General features: G+C 36.1%; 3 protein-coding genes across 4 annotated transcripts; 2 read left to right on the forward strand and 1 right to left on the reverse strand.

Moving 5' to 3' along the window:
• The first annotated feature begins 3,038 nt into the window (after positions 1 to 3,038).
• On the forward strand, positions 3,039 to 5,369 carry LOC110917292 (B3 domain-containing protein Os01g0234100). Of its 2 annotated transcripts, none has more exons than XM_022161875.2 (5): positions 3,039 to 3,184; positions 3,252 to 3,332; positions 3,811 to 3,945; positions 4,164 to 4,370; positions 4,461 to 5,369. In XM_022161875.2, the coding sequence occupies exons 2-5, from the start codon at positions 3,270 to 3,272 to the stop codon at positions 5,190 to 5,192; spliced, it is 1,137 nt and encodes a 378-aa protein (XP_022017567.1). In that variant the 5' UTR covers positions 3,039 to 3,184; positions 3,252 to 3,269; the 3' UTR covers positions 5,193 to 5,369. The 2 variants fall into 2 exon arrangements, with proteins under 2 accessions (XP_022017567.1, XP_022017568.1); XM_022161876.2 differs by having other exon boundaries at positions 3,040 to 3,166.
• A 2,237-nt stretch (positions 5,370 to 7,606) lies between these two features.
• Positions 7,607 to 12,581, reverse strand: LOC110918560. The gene is made up of 7 exons (XM_022162861.2): positions 12,161 to 12,581; positions 10,965 to 11,022; positions 10,747 to 10,827; positions 10,640 to 10,675; positions 9,843 to 10,082; positions 9,605 to 9,746; positions 7,607 to 8,326 (listed from the first exon to the last, which is right to left on the reverse strand). Exons 1-7 carry the CDS (start codon positions 12,358 to 12,360, stop codon positions 7,854 to 7,856), a joined length of 1,230 nt encoding a protein of 409 aa, XP_022018553.1. The 5' UTR covers positions 12,361 to 12,581; the 3' UTR covers positions 7,607 to 7,853.
• A 2,949-nt stretch (positions 12,582 to 15,530) lies between these two features.
• On the forward strand, positions 15,531 to 16,332 carry LOC110916313. Its single transcript, XM_022161057.2, has 2 exons — positions 15,531 to 15,627; positions 15,699 to 16,332. The coding sequence occupies exons 1-2, from the start codon at positions 15,577 to 15,579 to the stop codon at positions 16,296 to 16,298; spliced, it is 651 nt and encodes a 216-aa protein (XP_022016749.2). The 5' UTR covers positions 15,531 to 15,576; the 3' UTR covers positions 16,299 to 16,332.
• Positions 16,333 to 16,562: the final 230 nt, after the last annotated feature.

The raw sequence follows: 16,562 nt of genomic DNA on the forward strand, positions 1-16,562 counted from the left end.
TGTGTTTTAACACCTCTGAAGTCAATATATAATCAGGTTCTTGGTGATGTGTTTTAATGATTTACCAGTAAGAGAGGTTGAAGTCAGTGTGTTTTAACACTCTGAAGTCAGCATGTTCTTGGTGATGTGTTTTACCAGTCAGAGAGGTTGAAGTCAGTGTGTTTTAACACTCTGAAGTCAGTGTGTTTTAACACTCAGCATGTTCTTGGTGATGTGTTTTACCAGTCAGAGAGGTTGAAGTCAGTGTGTTTTAACACTCTGAAGTCAGTGTGTTAACATCCGTAATTGCTTTGTAAAACACGTAGTACAATGACAGCTTGATCTTACGTTTATAGAACAAGGAAAATCTCTTATCTTCATCCATGATTTTAGGTATATTTGGTATGATTTTGAGGGTTTCCAAATGTGGGTTTTAGAGAGAGGTAAATTCGCGTGAAAATAGGAGTTGTGATTGCCTGACAGTTTTTTTTATTGATTTAAAATCCGGTCATTGACAAAATTGCCCCTACTCATTTAAAACAATTAATTAATTAAAGGGGTAACTTTGTAGAATAGTAACCAAGTTTTAAAAGTGTTCCAATTAGGTCACTCAAGTTTCAAAAGTATTCCAATCACGTCACTCAACATTCATTCTTCATTAAAATTAAGGGTCTTTTCATCAATTTCATAGGTAACCGTGGTGATGTGGATTTTTGATTCTTTTTTCTCTTTTATTTGATGCTAACGTTGAGTGATGACGTGGATTGTAACTTGTTTTTTTAATTTTTAATGTAATTAAATGGTTTTTATTTTTAATAAATATAATTTCATATATTAAAATAATTCGACACGAGCATGTTATGCTCCATTTTTTTCTTAACACATGGAAAAAAGGACATGGCTCGATTTAAATGTTAAGTAATCTAATTGGGACAAAAACAACACCAGTGACCTAATTAGAACACTTTTGAAACTTGGTTACTATTCTGTGAAATATTCCCTTAATTAAACTCAAATATTACAAGATTGCCATTGATTTAATCTCAACTCTTAAACACACCCATTGGATGGACCAGATCGCTTCCTAGACTTTCTACATTTTCCGTAGGATCCCCACTCTCTCTCTCTCTCTCTCTCTATATATATATATATATATATATATATATATATATATATATATATATGTATGTATGGGAAGGTTCATTGGGGAACACTAAAAAAGTGGGGAACAACGGGGAACCGACTCAAACGAACTCCGATTGGACACATTCCAGCGGCGTTGGAACCGGCTCGTCGAACCCTAACTAGGATCTCTTAACCCTAAACCCTAAATCCTAACTCCTAAACTCTAAACCCTAAAGCTAAAAAATAAGGCTAAAACCTAAGCTAAACCGTAAAATCTAAACTATAAACCCTAAAAGCTAAACCCTAAAGGCTAAACCTAAAGCTAAACCCTAAAGCTAAAACCTAAACCATAATGCTAAACCCTAAAGCTAAACCCTAAAAGCCAAACCCTAATATATTTAGGGTTTAGGGGTTATGATTTAGGGTTTAGGGTTAAGAGATCCTAGTTAGGGTTCGACGAGCCGGTTCCAACGCCGCTGGAATGAGTCCAATCAGAGTTCGTTTGAGTCGGTTCCCCATTATTCCCCACTTTTTTAGTGTTCCCCAATGAACCTCACATTATATATATATATATATATATATATATATATGAGTTGTATGTATATGTATGTGTGATGGGAGGTTGCATAAATTTTTGTCTTTAGCTAGCGTCCCCATCGTCCCAGGGTCGACGTTTTGGACGACGCTAGGGGGGAGGAAATGGTGTTGCCGCCGGCGACGGGCCTCGACGAGGGTGGGACGAGCCCCACACCGTCTAGCCTAATTTGCTATGTTTAAGGATTAAATACATCTATAAACGTCTAACTAATATTGGACCATTGTTTTTGTTAGTTGTGCAGAGATAAGATAATATTTGAGCAAGTTGAACAAAAAATGTTATTTAGATTGAACCATCGTTCCAATCTTGTTTGAGCATGTTTGAACAGAAAAAATGTTATTTAGATTGAACTTCTAATATCAAGATTATCGATAGTGGGAGACAATCTACAATAAAGACGTCATAAATCAAATGGCATTAACTTTTTTTAAATCAATGGATTCTGAGAATTTAGGGTTGGGTTGTTAGAATGATGACGGAGTCCACATGACGTTGATCTTGATTCTTGGCTATCAAGAAAATCCAAATGGATTGAAGGGCCTATCATCATCTATCTTCGCCATCTTGTAGTTATATTCCCTTCAAAAACTCGATTAGGTCCACTAGATCACGGTCTGTAACTTTTATAACCAATTATTAATGTATAGAAATATAAAAGAAATTTATTAACAGATACTCTGAGATTTAATTTAATGTTCACGTGTGAATCAAGTTTGGATTTATTGTCTTAAATCTTTACTTTATGTGTCCCGTGAATTTTAGAGTTATACAATGTTTGCAATATTGTATTAGGGCCATTGTTATTAAACTACCAAATTTAGGTCATTAGTCGTGATAACCACGTAATTACTAGTATGTAATGCATGGAAAATAATCCTGTTTAATGGGAGAGCAACTATTATTCATAGACTGGTCAGAGCGTCACAAGGGAGAAACATCAGAAGAAATCTGGAGTTCCCACAAGGAGTTGGCCAGTGTTTTCGCACCCCTACACCTCATTTTCTAGCATTGTTTCTCACTCTCTCCCAGAGTTTTCGCTCTTCTAGGGGGTAGCCACAACACCACTTTCCGAGCTGTGTTCGAGCTGGCTTTCATTCCCAACGAAGGTTTCGGACAGACTACGTCCACCGTATTGTATTGTATTCAAGTTAAATATTAAAAGTATAACCTTCACATATCTTTTTGAGTTTCAGTTGTCTTGTCTATTAAAAGTTAGTTCTTTAGAGATATTATTTAATACAACTTTATAGTATATGTAAAAATATAAATATAAAAATGAAATAATCTTATTCAACATTTCAACATAGTTTTTTTATAAGTTTAAACCAATGTTATTTTTAAAAGTTTGGCTCCAAAATCAGCCTTTCCTCCCCATATCGTATTCACAAAATCTGATCATTTCAAAACCCTAATTATCTATCTGCCTCCTCATACACAAATTCATCTTCCCTCTATTTTCAAAAGGTATTCGATGATTCCAAGGTAAGGTAATTACAAAAAAAAAAGATTGATTCTTGTAAGTGCGATTATTAACTCTACGTGTTTGCAGAAGAATCAGACAAAGATAATGGAGATTCAGCAACAGGTTTTGCAAATCAAAGCCCCGAAGCCTAAGCGAAGGGTGAAAATAGTAAGATCCTGTTCTTCCTCTTCTTCATTTTTGTTGTGGTTTTCTTTCAGATATTTTGGTGAACACGTTACGTGCATTTAGACATTTTTGTTGCTAAGCTTGTATTTTAGAAAAATAAATATATGGGTAATGTTAGGATGAGTATGTGATCCTCAATCCAGATCTGCTGCTATCGATCCAGCAACGGAGAATTTTTTTTTTTTTTGGTTGTTTTCACTCAGACATTTTGGTGAACACCTTATGTGTATTTAGACATTTAAGTTACTAAGCTTGTGTTCTTAAAGAAAAAATTATATGGGTATTGTTAGGATGAGAACTGTGTTCCTCAATCCAAATCTGCTCCTATCCATCAGCAACGGAGATTTTTTTTTTTTTTTTTTTTTTTTTCAGTCAGACATTTTGGTGAACACCTTATGTGCATTTGGTCATTCTAGTTACAAAGCTTGTATTCTTAAAAAAAATATATGGGTATTGTTAGGATGAGAATTGTGATCCTCTATCCAAATCCGCTGCTTTTCTTCGAGCGTCAAAGGTTCAAGCAAGCCTTCCACCCGAGTTACCGAGTTTCGTGAAGCCTATGAGCCCTTCACATGTTTCTGCTAGCTTTTGTCTGGTAAGTTTTTCAGTTATCATTTTTTTTGAACGGCTAAATTTTTTCCTTTAAATACTTACACCTCCCAAGGATTGAGAACCTTGGTCTCCCCACAAGAGATAATTCCTCTTGACCACTAGGCTATAACCTAAGTGGCTTCAGTTATCAGTTTATGATAAAAAATTTGATTGTGTAAGCAATATGTAACACGTATTTGTGTTACGTTTGAATTACGGCAGGGACTTCCCAAGAAATTCTGTGACGCACATATGCCGAAACAGGATGAAACAATTGTTTTGGTGGATGAAGACGGCAAAGAATTCAACACAAAGTTTCTCGTCGAGAAAACTGGATTGAGTAGTGGGTGGAGAGCGTTTTCGATTGGTCACAAATTGCGTGAGGGAGATGCTCTAGTTTTTCAGCTGATTGACAGTTGGAAATTTAAAGTAATCATATGACCAATTTTGATAATTTGATTATGATGTTTGAAAGAGTAAAAGCTTAAAGCATTGATCTTTTGAATTTGTTATTTGCAGGTCTACATAGTCAGGGTACACAGTCTAAATGCAACTGTAACGGTTTCAAGAAATCAAATCGAATTTGGCTTGAGGAACTCTGAGATAGCTGAAGATATGGATATAGATTCGCATCAACAAAATGTTCAAGATAAAGCGTTGGTAGTGTTGGATCAATCTGGAGACGGGTATGCAGATTCAGACGTTTTAGACGGACTCAGATTCTCACAATCCGTACTTGACTTCAACGATATCCAGAATATCGATGATTTCAGTATCGTTGTGGATGATTTAGTCGTAGATTCTGAAATACCAAAGCATTTTCGAATCAAATACTATGAGTTATGTCATAGTCAAAAGTCATACCTTCATGAAAACCTCTTAAAAGGTTTTAATGTTAAACTAGCGGTTGGGATCATTCTTGAAACCGTTACAATTGCTGATGCAATAAAAGCTTGTAAAGTCGATATTGCTCGTGATGATCTTGCCACGTGGGATAAAACCCTCAAGGCATTTGAAGATCTGGGTATGAAAGTCGGGTTTTTAAGGGCCCGGTTATGTAAGCTTGTCGGGCTTTTGTTTGAATTGAACGAGCTTTTGGAAGCAAAAAAGAATGAACAAGTGAAAGCAGAGGAGGAGATGAGAAGGGTTAGAGAAGTGATCAAGAATCTTGATGTTGAGATTGAATCTTTGGAGCTAAAAGGCAAGAATCTTGAATTAGCCTTTTGTACAGAGGCTAATGCACCTTGGTGATACAACAATCTTGTTTGAAAATGAGGTTTTCATCTAAAAAAAGACAATCATTATTTTTCTTTTTTTGTGGAAATACTCATTTTTGAATAGTGTGGGAGAAATTGAAGAAATAATACAAAAGATAAAGTTGTTATTGATTTTTTTTTAGAATGAAAATGAAGGGAAATTTTGTTTTAACATGGTTATTAAAGGCGCTAGGTGTATATGCCTCGCCTAAGGTCAGGCGCAAAAAAAAAAAAAAAAAGCGACAACATGAGATAAAAGAGCGCACAACATAATATGTATTAAAAAAATAAAATGATTCTTCAAATAAAATGATTCTTCAAATAAAATAAACAAAGGTGTACCTATTGGCACACCAATGTGCCTGTATGCACACCAAAAAATGTTTTTTTGTCCTATATGCACACCCTGCAGTGTCGAGCTGTGGCCAAAGCGCGACGTTTTGGTCCGGTCAACCAGACAAAGACTGACGGGTGTCTGACGGGTCTGTTGACCGGATCAAAACGCCGAGCTTTGGCCGCGTTTTGGTCCTGTCAACCAGACAAAAGACTGACGCGGCCAAAGCTCCGCGTTTTGGTTCGGTCAACAGACCCGTCAGACACCCGTCAGTCTTTGTCTGGTTGACCGGACCAAAACGCCACGCTTTGGCAACAGCTCGACACTGCAGGAATTGCATATAGGACAAAAAAACACTTTTTGGGGTGACTATCTACACACTAAGTGTGTAGATAGTTTGAGCCATAAACAAAAGCTATTATCTAACATTTAATATCAACTATGTAGTACCAAAAGTTCTAAAGTATTAGTGTATTGGTGGAGAAAGGTAGTTTTGTTTAGATAAAGTAGAAATCTTGCCACAATTTAAAGAATTTGGGCAAAAAATCTCTAAAGTCTGGGAATCGCGTAGTAATCCACACCTGAGCCATCACTTGGAGGATTAAAACGCAATTATCATGCCTCGCCTAGCCTGAAAAATGGGCCTAGACGTAAGAGGCGATGACTTCTAACAACTATAATTTTTAAGATTTTAATTATAAATCTTGTCTTTCATTTGTGGGGAGAAATTGTGTTTTTATAAATAAACTTTAGAATTATGAATTACTAGAATCAAAAGGACATATTTATCTATAGTCTTAAAGCACAAAGTCGGTGGCTACGCCACCGACCATACGAAAAGACAAAGCTACCCCATTCGTCTCTTTACCAATCTCATTTCGACAAATTGGATAAAAAAACACGTGAACCCACACAGAGTCGCCGGAGCAGTCAAACCATGACCGGCGGCGCTTCAACCGGCCGTCTTCCGTCGTGGAAAGAGAGAGAGAACAACAAGAGACGTGAGAGGAGACGAAGAGCCATCGCCGCCAAGATCTACGCCGGTCCACTTCATCAACAATTCCGTCGTATCCTCCATCGCCGGAATTCGAAACATCCATTCGCGATTTCATCACATCACACGCCACAACAATCTTCGCCGCCGTACCTCCGCCGCACGACGACGGCACCGTCGAGCCACTCATCTTCACCCTGTACTCCAATCTACAAACAAATCCGGCGAAAGAAGGAGCGTTACCGGCGTCAAAAGCGGCAATAGAGGCGTCACCGACGGTAACGGTAACGGAACAAGAAGACTGTGCGATATGTTTAACAGAGATGTGTTTGACGGGGTACGAAGCAAAAGAGATGCCATGTAAGCACCGATACCATTCGGATTGTATAACGAAGTGGTTAGGGGTTCACAAATCAGAGCGAGATGTATGATCAAGTACAACAAACAGTTAATAAAAATAAATAAATAAAACAATTCCTGTAAAAGTAAATCAATAGGTATGGATGTTGGAATAGATGAGTAGACAAAAAGGTTTAGGAGATCTGAGACGTGTGTGTGTTTGGAGAAAAGTTAAAGTGGTTTGGATTGAGTTGGTTAATTTTAGAGGCACTGAATTGAAGATGAGGAAGAATTGGGAAAGTGGGGGTTGTTTTCACTTTTTATTATTGAATTGAAGGTAGGGTGGTGGTAGTGGTGTCGTGACCCACCTGATTTACGGAGAGGGTTACCACGTCGTTGTCGTCGTAGAGGTGCTCGGTCAAGTTATGGCCGCTTCTCTATGGTACCAGTTGTTGCTTCATTGAATTTGCTTCACTAATCCCTTTCTCTCCAATGTTTTGGTTAGAAGCGTAACATTTCTGATTTTTCAAATTTGATTTCGTGTAGTTAACGCAACACATAATGCTTGGATCAAATCACAATGCTTATGTAGGGTACATTAAGTTCAATCGGATACGTCGAAACAGGCATTTTCATGTGGTTAACGCGACACATAATGCTTGGACTAATCCATTCGATGTTTACGACGTACCCGCGCCGCAACGCGCACGGGCATCATTACTAGTTTATATAAAAAAAGATATATGTACAAACTCTTAACTAACAACACAGCTCGTACAAAATAGTCTTGCCATAAGTAAAAAAAAACATCCATGTGACTACATATTACTAACTCCAAATGATTATAGAACATACTATCTATTACAAAACGCGCTATATCCCGTTCTACCTGTACATTTCATGCAAAATCACCAAACTGCGCATTTACCTTACCGGCTCCCAGTCATATATTATCAAACAGTCACAGATTCGCCCTTAGATTCACCATCTCATAATCTTGATCGTCTCATGCGTTTTAAATACGATGACTGTTTACCTGCGGTTGCAAACGCCTTTCTATTTTCAAACTTAATATCCCAACCTTCGATGTTTTTAGGAACACACACATCAAACAGCACTTGACCAAGAACACTGTGTGGGTTCAGGCCCGGTGGACTTGATAAATGGACCGTTGTTCTTTGTTCATCTTGTAATGAACCAGATTCTTTAGTGGTTTGATACTCGGCTGAACTTGGTAAGAAGAAGTGATCGTTTGGCCCAGTCGCTACTCTTCTAAGGCTTTGGTTTGAATCAACTGCGGCTTTTTGGAGGTCGCAAATTAATTCACATATCTTATCGTGCATGCCCTCCATGCCGTTTCTTTCACCGAGTTTTTGAAGTTTTTGGCTGAATATTGAAACTGAGTGGTCGAGAAATTCGGTTACTGCTGCTCTGTATTGGATGGGGTTGTGCTTGTAGTGACCTATGACAATACAAAAAGAAATAATTATAAAACAAACATGCAATTAATTTAGGTTAACGGGTAAATTTTTAAGACGGAAAACACAGGTTGGAAATTGGAATGACCCGTCAACGTTCTTTTCGTCATTTTAATCTCATAAATAAATTACTCCCTCCATATATACATCCTTCTAGAGAAACTAAAATAGAAACAGTTACCTATAATTTCACTCATTAAACGAACATGAAAACAACTACCATGTATCATCGCAGTTTGCTTATTTAGTGAAACAGACCGTGTCGTTATAAGTAACTGATTTTACAAAAAATTCAACTCAGAAGCTTGAGCTCGTTGGTAGTTTCTCAAGCTCGAGCTCGGCTTGTTCATTATCTATTAGTTAATATATCAAATAATTAATAATATAAATCATAGACTTGTTTAGGCCCACGACCTCGATAAGTGAAGCTCAGGCTCGGCTTGTGAACAAATTTTAATAAGCTCGGCTCGTTTACTAAACAACTTTAGTTAAGAAGTAAATGTTATTAAATACTAATAAAACTAATATTACACTAAGGCTCGACGAGCTCAAGCTCGATAAGTAAACGAGCTTTGTTTAAGGCTCAAGCTCGATAAGGCTCCGCTCGTTTCAAGTTTTTTCTCGAGCAGCTTGGCTCATTTGCACCCCTGCACTAACCGATAACCCCCCCCCCCCCCCCCCCAAGCACCACCTAGGGGTGCAAACGAGCCGAGCCCGAGCTTGACTAGGCTCGAGCTCGTTTAACATATGAAAGCTCGGCTCGATTCGAGCTTTGTTTCTAAAGCTCGAGCTCGGCTCGAATGTAATTTTTCAAGCTCGAGCTCGACATAGTATTTATTACTTAACTTATATTAATTATAATTATTATTATACATATAATTTAGTTATTTTTTATATTTATATAAATGGTAATTAATATTAATTGAAATATATTTTTAATATATTAATAAAAAATATATAAACAGAAAGCTCGTTTAGGCTCGCGAGCCGGCTCGAGCTCGATAAGCGAAGCTCGGGCTCGGGCTCGTTTACTAAATGAGCTTGTTTTTAGGCTCGGGCTCGAGCTCGTTTAAGCTCGGTTCGTTCGAGCTTTTCTTCGAGCCGAGCTCGAGTAGCTCGCGAGTAGCTCGGCTCGTTTGCACCCGTCCACCACACACAAAAAGCTCAAGGGTACCCTAATAGGAATGTCAATCACCACACACACAAAGCTTCAAGGGTACCCTAATAGGAATGTCAATGAGTCATACGAGTTCAAAACTAACCTACGTGAGGAGAGTCCTTCCATCCAATTAGTCGAACATGTCCTCCTAATCCCTGTACTTGTTGAGCAAATGAGCAAATAACTGGATAAGGGGCAAGGTCGTCGTTTTCCGAACACAGTATGAGAAATGGGGCACCCAAACCCTATTTAAAAAAATGAATGTTAGAGTAACTTCACAATTCAAATAAAATATCACATCTTACTAAATACTAGAATTGAATGTATGATTAGAAACTTACAACAGACGAGTACAACGTTTGCCAATATTCAGAGCGGTGAGATCCAAATCTTGTAAGGAAAAGAGCATCAAGACCAGAAGTAACACCTTTTGCAACCATTGATGCCAACTTTGACGAACCGGGTACGTTGAGAATTGAAGATTGTAGGGCAAACCGCGCACCCAAATCACTTGTTACATTGACCGGACCCGAGTCATACATTTGACCAGAGATGCAGGTCATGATCAAACGACTATCATCCTTCACAAAAAGAATAATTATTATTAAAAACAAGAAAATGAAAAAGAGATCAACCTCACTGTTTTTTAAAGCGGTTAATTTCATATATCTCTTTTTGTAGAGTAAAATGCCAAAATTGTCCCTGAGATTCGGGCTGATTTGCCTGTTACATCCAAAATAACGTTTTTTTTGTATCTTGACACCTGACGTTTTGATTTTGCCACTTCCATCCAAATCATAAATCCAATTAAAATGTATCGTTAACTCGGGGACAATTTTGGCAATTTACCCATTTATTTTTTAGTTTTTTCAATTTTTTTTTTACTTTTTTCAATTTTTTACCTTTAAATAAAAAACAATAAAATAATTATAATTATAATATATACATATACATATACACACATATTTATATATTAACAATCATATTGTTGCTTTCTTGTTTGTTTACTCAGCGAAAAATACTGTTGTTGAAAACTGATTTTATTTAGTTCTTTGAGAGGGTAAACACGACATTATTAAACTTTGAAAGATATGAAATCTTGAACTTATAGAAGATATATATGAAATTACATACTTACCAGATTAAGATGTGCTTCACATGTCCTTTCAATGATCTGAATCATAAGTAGAAAGGTTACTTGTATAATAATAAAATTTTAAAACTTTTTAAATGAGCAAAATTTACCTGAAGAACCTTATACATACAGGCTTGTGAACCACCCGAAAAGGCTGCAAAAACTAACGGACATGGTCTAGCCCTCAATTCCTACACTCGCAAGGAAATTCAAAAAACACATAACAGGTGCCTTTTATTAAAAAAAATTATATAAATATATTTGGATCTGATTTCTAAAAAAATAAAGTTTCTACTTTGCACAAAATCGATAAAAGCGAGCAACCAACCTCTAAAAGCTCATTGAGAACGGAAAATGCAAGCGATGTGGCTCTCTCTGGAAAAAATCTGCACATATTAATTGCAGTTAAAAGATTTGGAGAAGTAAATTAGAATTCCAAACGACACAATTTCAATTTTAGGTTTATTTTTTCTTGTTTCTGGTAAATCTTTTGTGTGAAATAAATTTATCATACCTTTTGATCCTCTTACCATATTTTTAAATAAGTAATGTTCGATTATAATAAATCGTTAAGTGTTAAATAAAGTTATCATATCTTTAAGATATCGATCCTATAATGCTAATGAATGTCGAATGCATTGCATTCCAATTTTTTTTGATAGTGGTCTACGAAGCATTACATGGACAATATCTATACATGAGTTCACGAGAATAATCCTTTTCGGTATTTTTGCACGTTAATTTCCATGTCAGACAAGCTTCCACCTTTATAGACAAGAAATAATTACTTTGCACATCTGCTTTATATTCGTATATTATCACAAAAGACTTGGAATGTACAAACTTATCCCGCTTTGTGCACCTACTTAATCTTGACTAGTACCTTTTAATAACTAATAAAAGTGAAAACATATTTAACTGGTTTAAACCCTTAAATTGATCAATGATAAAACCCTATTGATTTCGAATTAATACTCTTAATATACAGATTTTATATCACTAACCAATGTATTGCATTACAATACAATATGAATTTATATGGGCAATATATAGTGAAGATCACAAGAATAATCATTTTTCTAGCATATTTATCCTTCAATAACCATATCACACAAGCTTTATTAACTCTATAGCCACGGAATCTTCGCATAAACAACTTAGAATGTACAAACGCGACCCGCTTCGCGCATCTCCTTTATCTAGACTCATACCTATTATTAATACTCTAAAATAGACCGAAAAAACACGAAAAACTATTTCACCGTTCTTATCCCCAAACTTAATCAATAATAAACCCCCTATTGATTTCAATTCAATACCCTTATACCCAACCAAATTAAAAATAAAATAAAAAACAGTATCCTTTGAATCTATCTGCACATATCCTTTATACCCATAAACATTCAAATCAGAATCCAAAACAAAAGCATCTATCTTTACACCTCAAGAATCTTTATATCATCAAAGCACCAACCAAAACCCCTTTACATATCACAGATAATTTATGTGAAAAACAGAACTTACGGATTGAGAAAATCGGAAACAACAACGAGAGAATTCCACCCACAAGACGAATAAAGATTAACATAATCCTTCAATTGAACGGAACCCCAAGTGAAAATCACAACAATTCCTTTGAAATTCGAAGTGGGTTTCGTGTGTTGTTCGTTTCGGGACCAGTAAACGGTTCCCCCAGAGCCGCTGCTGCAGCTGCTGCTCAACATGACCTTATCTCTTGATTGAATCGAACAAGATGGTTAATAATAATTGGGTAATAGTGAGTATGAAGTGAAAGGGGGTTAATCGAATTGAGTTCTCTTGGTGGTGGATGGTTTGGATGGGGTTGTGGTGGGGTCCGGCGAACACACGGCGGTGATGCGGCAATGTGATCGCTTGGTGGAGACGTGTTTTGGGTTTAACTTTTGATTTTCTGCCGTGGCAACATGGTCCATTTATGTCATCTTATATATAATAACAATAATTATAAAAGGTGGAATATTCTTTGTAAAGAGTTAATTACTGTTTTCGTCCTATGGTTTGTCAAAAATCACTATTTCAGTCTATTAGTTTAAAATTTACGATTTCAGTCCCCGTGGTTTCACTTTCGTAACCATTTTAGTCCATGTGGTTTTACTTTTGTAACCATTTCAATCCATTTGTTCTGTTAGTACAGGGACTGAAATGGTTACGAGGTGGACTGAAATAGTTACGAAAATGAAACCACAGGGACTGAAATCGCAATTTTTAAACTAATGGACTGAAATAGTAATTTTGACAAACCACAGGGACGAAAACAGTAATTAACTCAATAATAAATCAATAGTGTATATGCTTAACCATATCACATATGTGTGTAAATTAGGGCTGTTTTGGAACTTTTTAAATAGTTAAGTGCTGAATCATTAAGAGGTTTGAACCATTAAGTCTATGCGTTATGGAGGCTTGGGTGAGAAAAAAGTGATGTCACATAGACGATACGTAGGCACACATTTTTCCACCTAAAGATGCCCAAAAGGAGTGTAATGGGAGAGGGCTTAGTTGAAGGCATGGTTGATGATTAGCTAATCATTATTTAATTATTATTATTATTATTATTATTATTATTATTTATTTGTGTATTTATGTTATTTTATATATTGATAAATGTAATTAAATATTACTGAATACACATAAAGTTAAAACGTTAACAGTTTAATTCAAGTTTAAATAAAAAAATTACAAATTACAACCATCATTTGTAAATCACAAAAATCCATAATGAAAAAAATAGAATGTTAGAAAAAAAGAAAGAACAGTGAAAGCAATTTTTCTGTAGCATGTGGGTTGTATGTGTGATAGATCTGAGTTTAGATAGATTTTAAAAACGGAAGAAAAAATATTGTTTTGTTCTTAACGGTTATCAGCAAGTTAAATGTTGTCACACCCTCAAAAATACCTCAAGCGAAAACCATAAAATTTATGTGTATAAAAATTTATAAAATTTGAAGTTGAAGAATATAAAAATTTTGAGAGAAAAATATTTTAGAGTGGTGGGGTTTAAATAATAAAATGTGAGGGGTTTTATAAGTGTTTAAAAGTAATTATTATTTTTTTATTGGGTTTTTTTAGTTTAAAATTGAATAGTTACCGTTTGTATTTTTGTTTTCTCAAGTCAATCAATTAAAAGGTTTTATGTCCCACCAGCCAACTACCAATTCCATTCAACATTTTTCTTTCAAAAGGCCGTTGTTGGCCTAAACTGATTTGCCCCAAGCCCCAACTAACGCCATGGTGTTATGGTTTATGTGGGTTTTGTTAGATGATGTGGCATACCAACAAAGCCTTGGGCTTTGTGATAACACATAGTCTCAGTGCTGAACTAGTAAGAGGTCTGAATCATTAAGAACATTAAGAGACAGTATAATGTTTAACCATTCAGAGGCAAATGTCTGACCAATTCAGATTAGAGGTCTTAACCATTCAGACTATGTATAATACTTAACCATTCAGAGGCAAATGCCTGAACCATTCAGACATCTGCCCACGAAACAAACAGTCTGAATCATTAAGTGCTGAACCAGTAAGAGTTCTGAACCATTAAGAGCCTCATTAAGAGGTAAACAAACAACCCCTTAGTTAGCTTGTATAAACTTGGGAGTTTTGATTAAGAGCTTTGAATTGAAGGAATTGACTCGCTTGATAATTTTTATTTTTAATTTTATGTAATATGGTAGTTGAAACTTAGTTATTCGGGACTTGAATAATCTAATATTGTCATTTGATTGTATTATAAAAACACACAACTCATTAAAATTTCAAGAGTTGGTAAATTTACTGAAGCATGAGCTGAATTCAACTCGATATCTGTTATGCTTCTTGCACGGATTAAAGATTAGTAGTCGAACAACTTCACACTATCTGTTATGATCTTGAATCTAAATAAATATTGCTTTAGATCTAATTCTTTCAATAAAACAGTTATTATAATATAAAAGTATCTAAAGATTGTTAAATGTGATTATCAAAGATTTTTTCTTTAATGACAATCCATGAGCCTTAGGGTATACGGTGTGGCATGCGGGGAAGCTCGGCAAACGTGTTTGTCGATCGGTAAACACCGCCGCCGACGTTGTCGGGACGCGGCAAAGGAAACAAATCGGTGAACGTTTGCCGATTCGGGAAGCATGCTTGTTGCCTTTTTTCACCCCTTCCAACGGTAATATTACCGTTAAATGTAAAAAAAAAATTGTTTTTGAAATTACCCTATAAATACTAGTCACATATTTTGAAAAAATACACCATACTCTCTCAATCTACTCTACATACTGTTAAAAATTTTGAAAAATATGGAAGGCTCAAAGAAGGGTGAAGGCAAGAAGAAAATGGTAGGGTCTGGTTCAAAGTCGAGGCCTCAAGATAAACGTGGTTCGGGTGGTACTAGTGTCCCGTTTAATCCGCAACTTGGGTTTGCGAATCAAACCCAACCTCCATTTTATTTTAACCAACCCATGCATCAACCTTTCGGTCATGATACCCGACCCACCCAAAATTGGATGCAATACGGTCCGAGGATGACTCAAGCCGGTTATTATGATTACTCCCAAGAAGCGCAAAATGCTTTTGACCCGTTTGCTTTTCAAAACCCAATGTCACAATCACCGAGAGACGAACAAGATGACGCCGATGAGGAGTTCGTGCCGGAAACCCAAGAACAAGAGTTAGATGAGGATGATGATGATGAAGATGTTGCGGATGAACCGGAAAGAAAAGGAAAAGCCAAACGGGAAAGTTGGTCGCCTAGACAAGAAGAGGCGTTGGCAAAGGCTTTTGTTCATTGCACTTTGAATAAAAAGAAAGGCAATCAACAAAAGAAGGATGGCTTTTGGAAGAAAGTTCTAAACCACTTTAGCGAAACGGTCGGAGGAAGTAACCGAACCCACCACCAAGTTCGCTCAAAATGGATGACGATGCAAACAAAAATTAACACATTCAACGGTCTATATCATCAAGCGGTAATTTTTTTTATACGGTTTATTTTTTAACGAAATATTTGGATTTAGTTGTTGATAATATATTATTATAGGATCGTTTACGTCCTAGCGGGAGTGACGATGCTTATGTAATGAAACAAGCGTTAAAGGATTATAAAAGCAAAGAAAAAATTGAGTTCGCTCATGTTGCGGCTTGGGAGGTTGTTAGAACAAATCAAAAGTGGTCGCCGGTACCTTTGTTGAATGAAGAAAGCTCCGGTTCGGGTCTAAAAAGAAAGTCTTCGGATTCGGGAAATTATACACGAGGATCACCGAATGTCGAAATCTCGAGCGGATTCGATATTCCCGACATAAACGAGGATCCTTCACCACCACCACCAAGACGACAAACGAGAAAGGAGAAAAAGGACAAAGGGCCGTCTTCAAAAAACGAAGATCCAAGAGATATAACACACAAATTCGAAGAGTACAAGGCCATGAAAAAAGAGATAATGGAAATTAAACGTGTACGAGAAGAAAAATATTTGACCTTGGCGGATGAGCAACGAGAGGCGTTGCGACAAACAATGTTCGACAAGGACTTGGAGACGTATAATCGGCCTACCGACAATGTTCACCCGAAGATGTTGGAAATCACACTCGCTAGAAAACGTGAGATCGCAAAAAAATATGGATGGCCTTGTGATTTTTAGTTTTTTTTTTAAGTTATATTTTATTTAAAATGTAATGTTTTATTTTTATTTAAGATGTAATGCTTTATTTTTAATTAAAATGTAATGCTTTATTTTTATTTTTAAAAAGTTTATGTTTTTTCCATTTTATCTTAAATATAAAAAAAACATAAAATAAAAAAAAAGTTTGCCACTCAGCAAGTGTTTAAACCACTGCTAACAATTTTCAGCAAAGTTTAAACACTTTTGACTGATTGACATGGCGCGCTCTGATTGGTCGGTTTT

The sequence above is a fragment of the Helianthus annuus genome, chromosome 16 (assembly GCF_002127325.2).
Source record: "Helianthus annuus cultivar XRQ/B chromosome 16, HanXRQr2.0-SUNRISE, whole genome shotgun sequence".
NCBI classification, from domain to species: domain Eukaryota; kingdom Viridiplantae; phylum Streptophyta; class Magnoliopsida; order Asterales; family Asteraceae; genus Helianthus; species Helianthus annuus.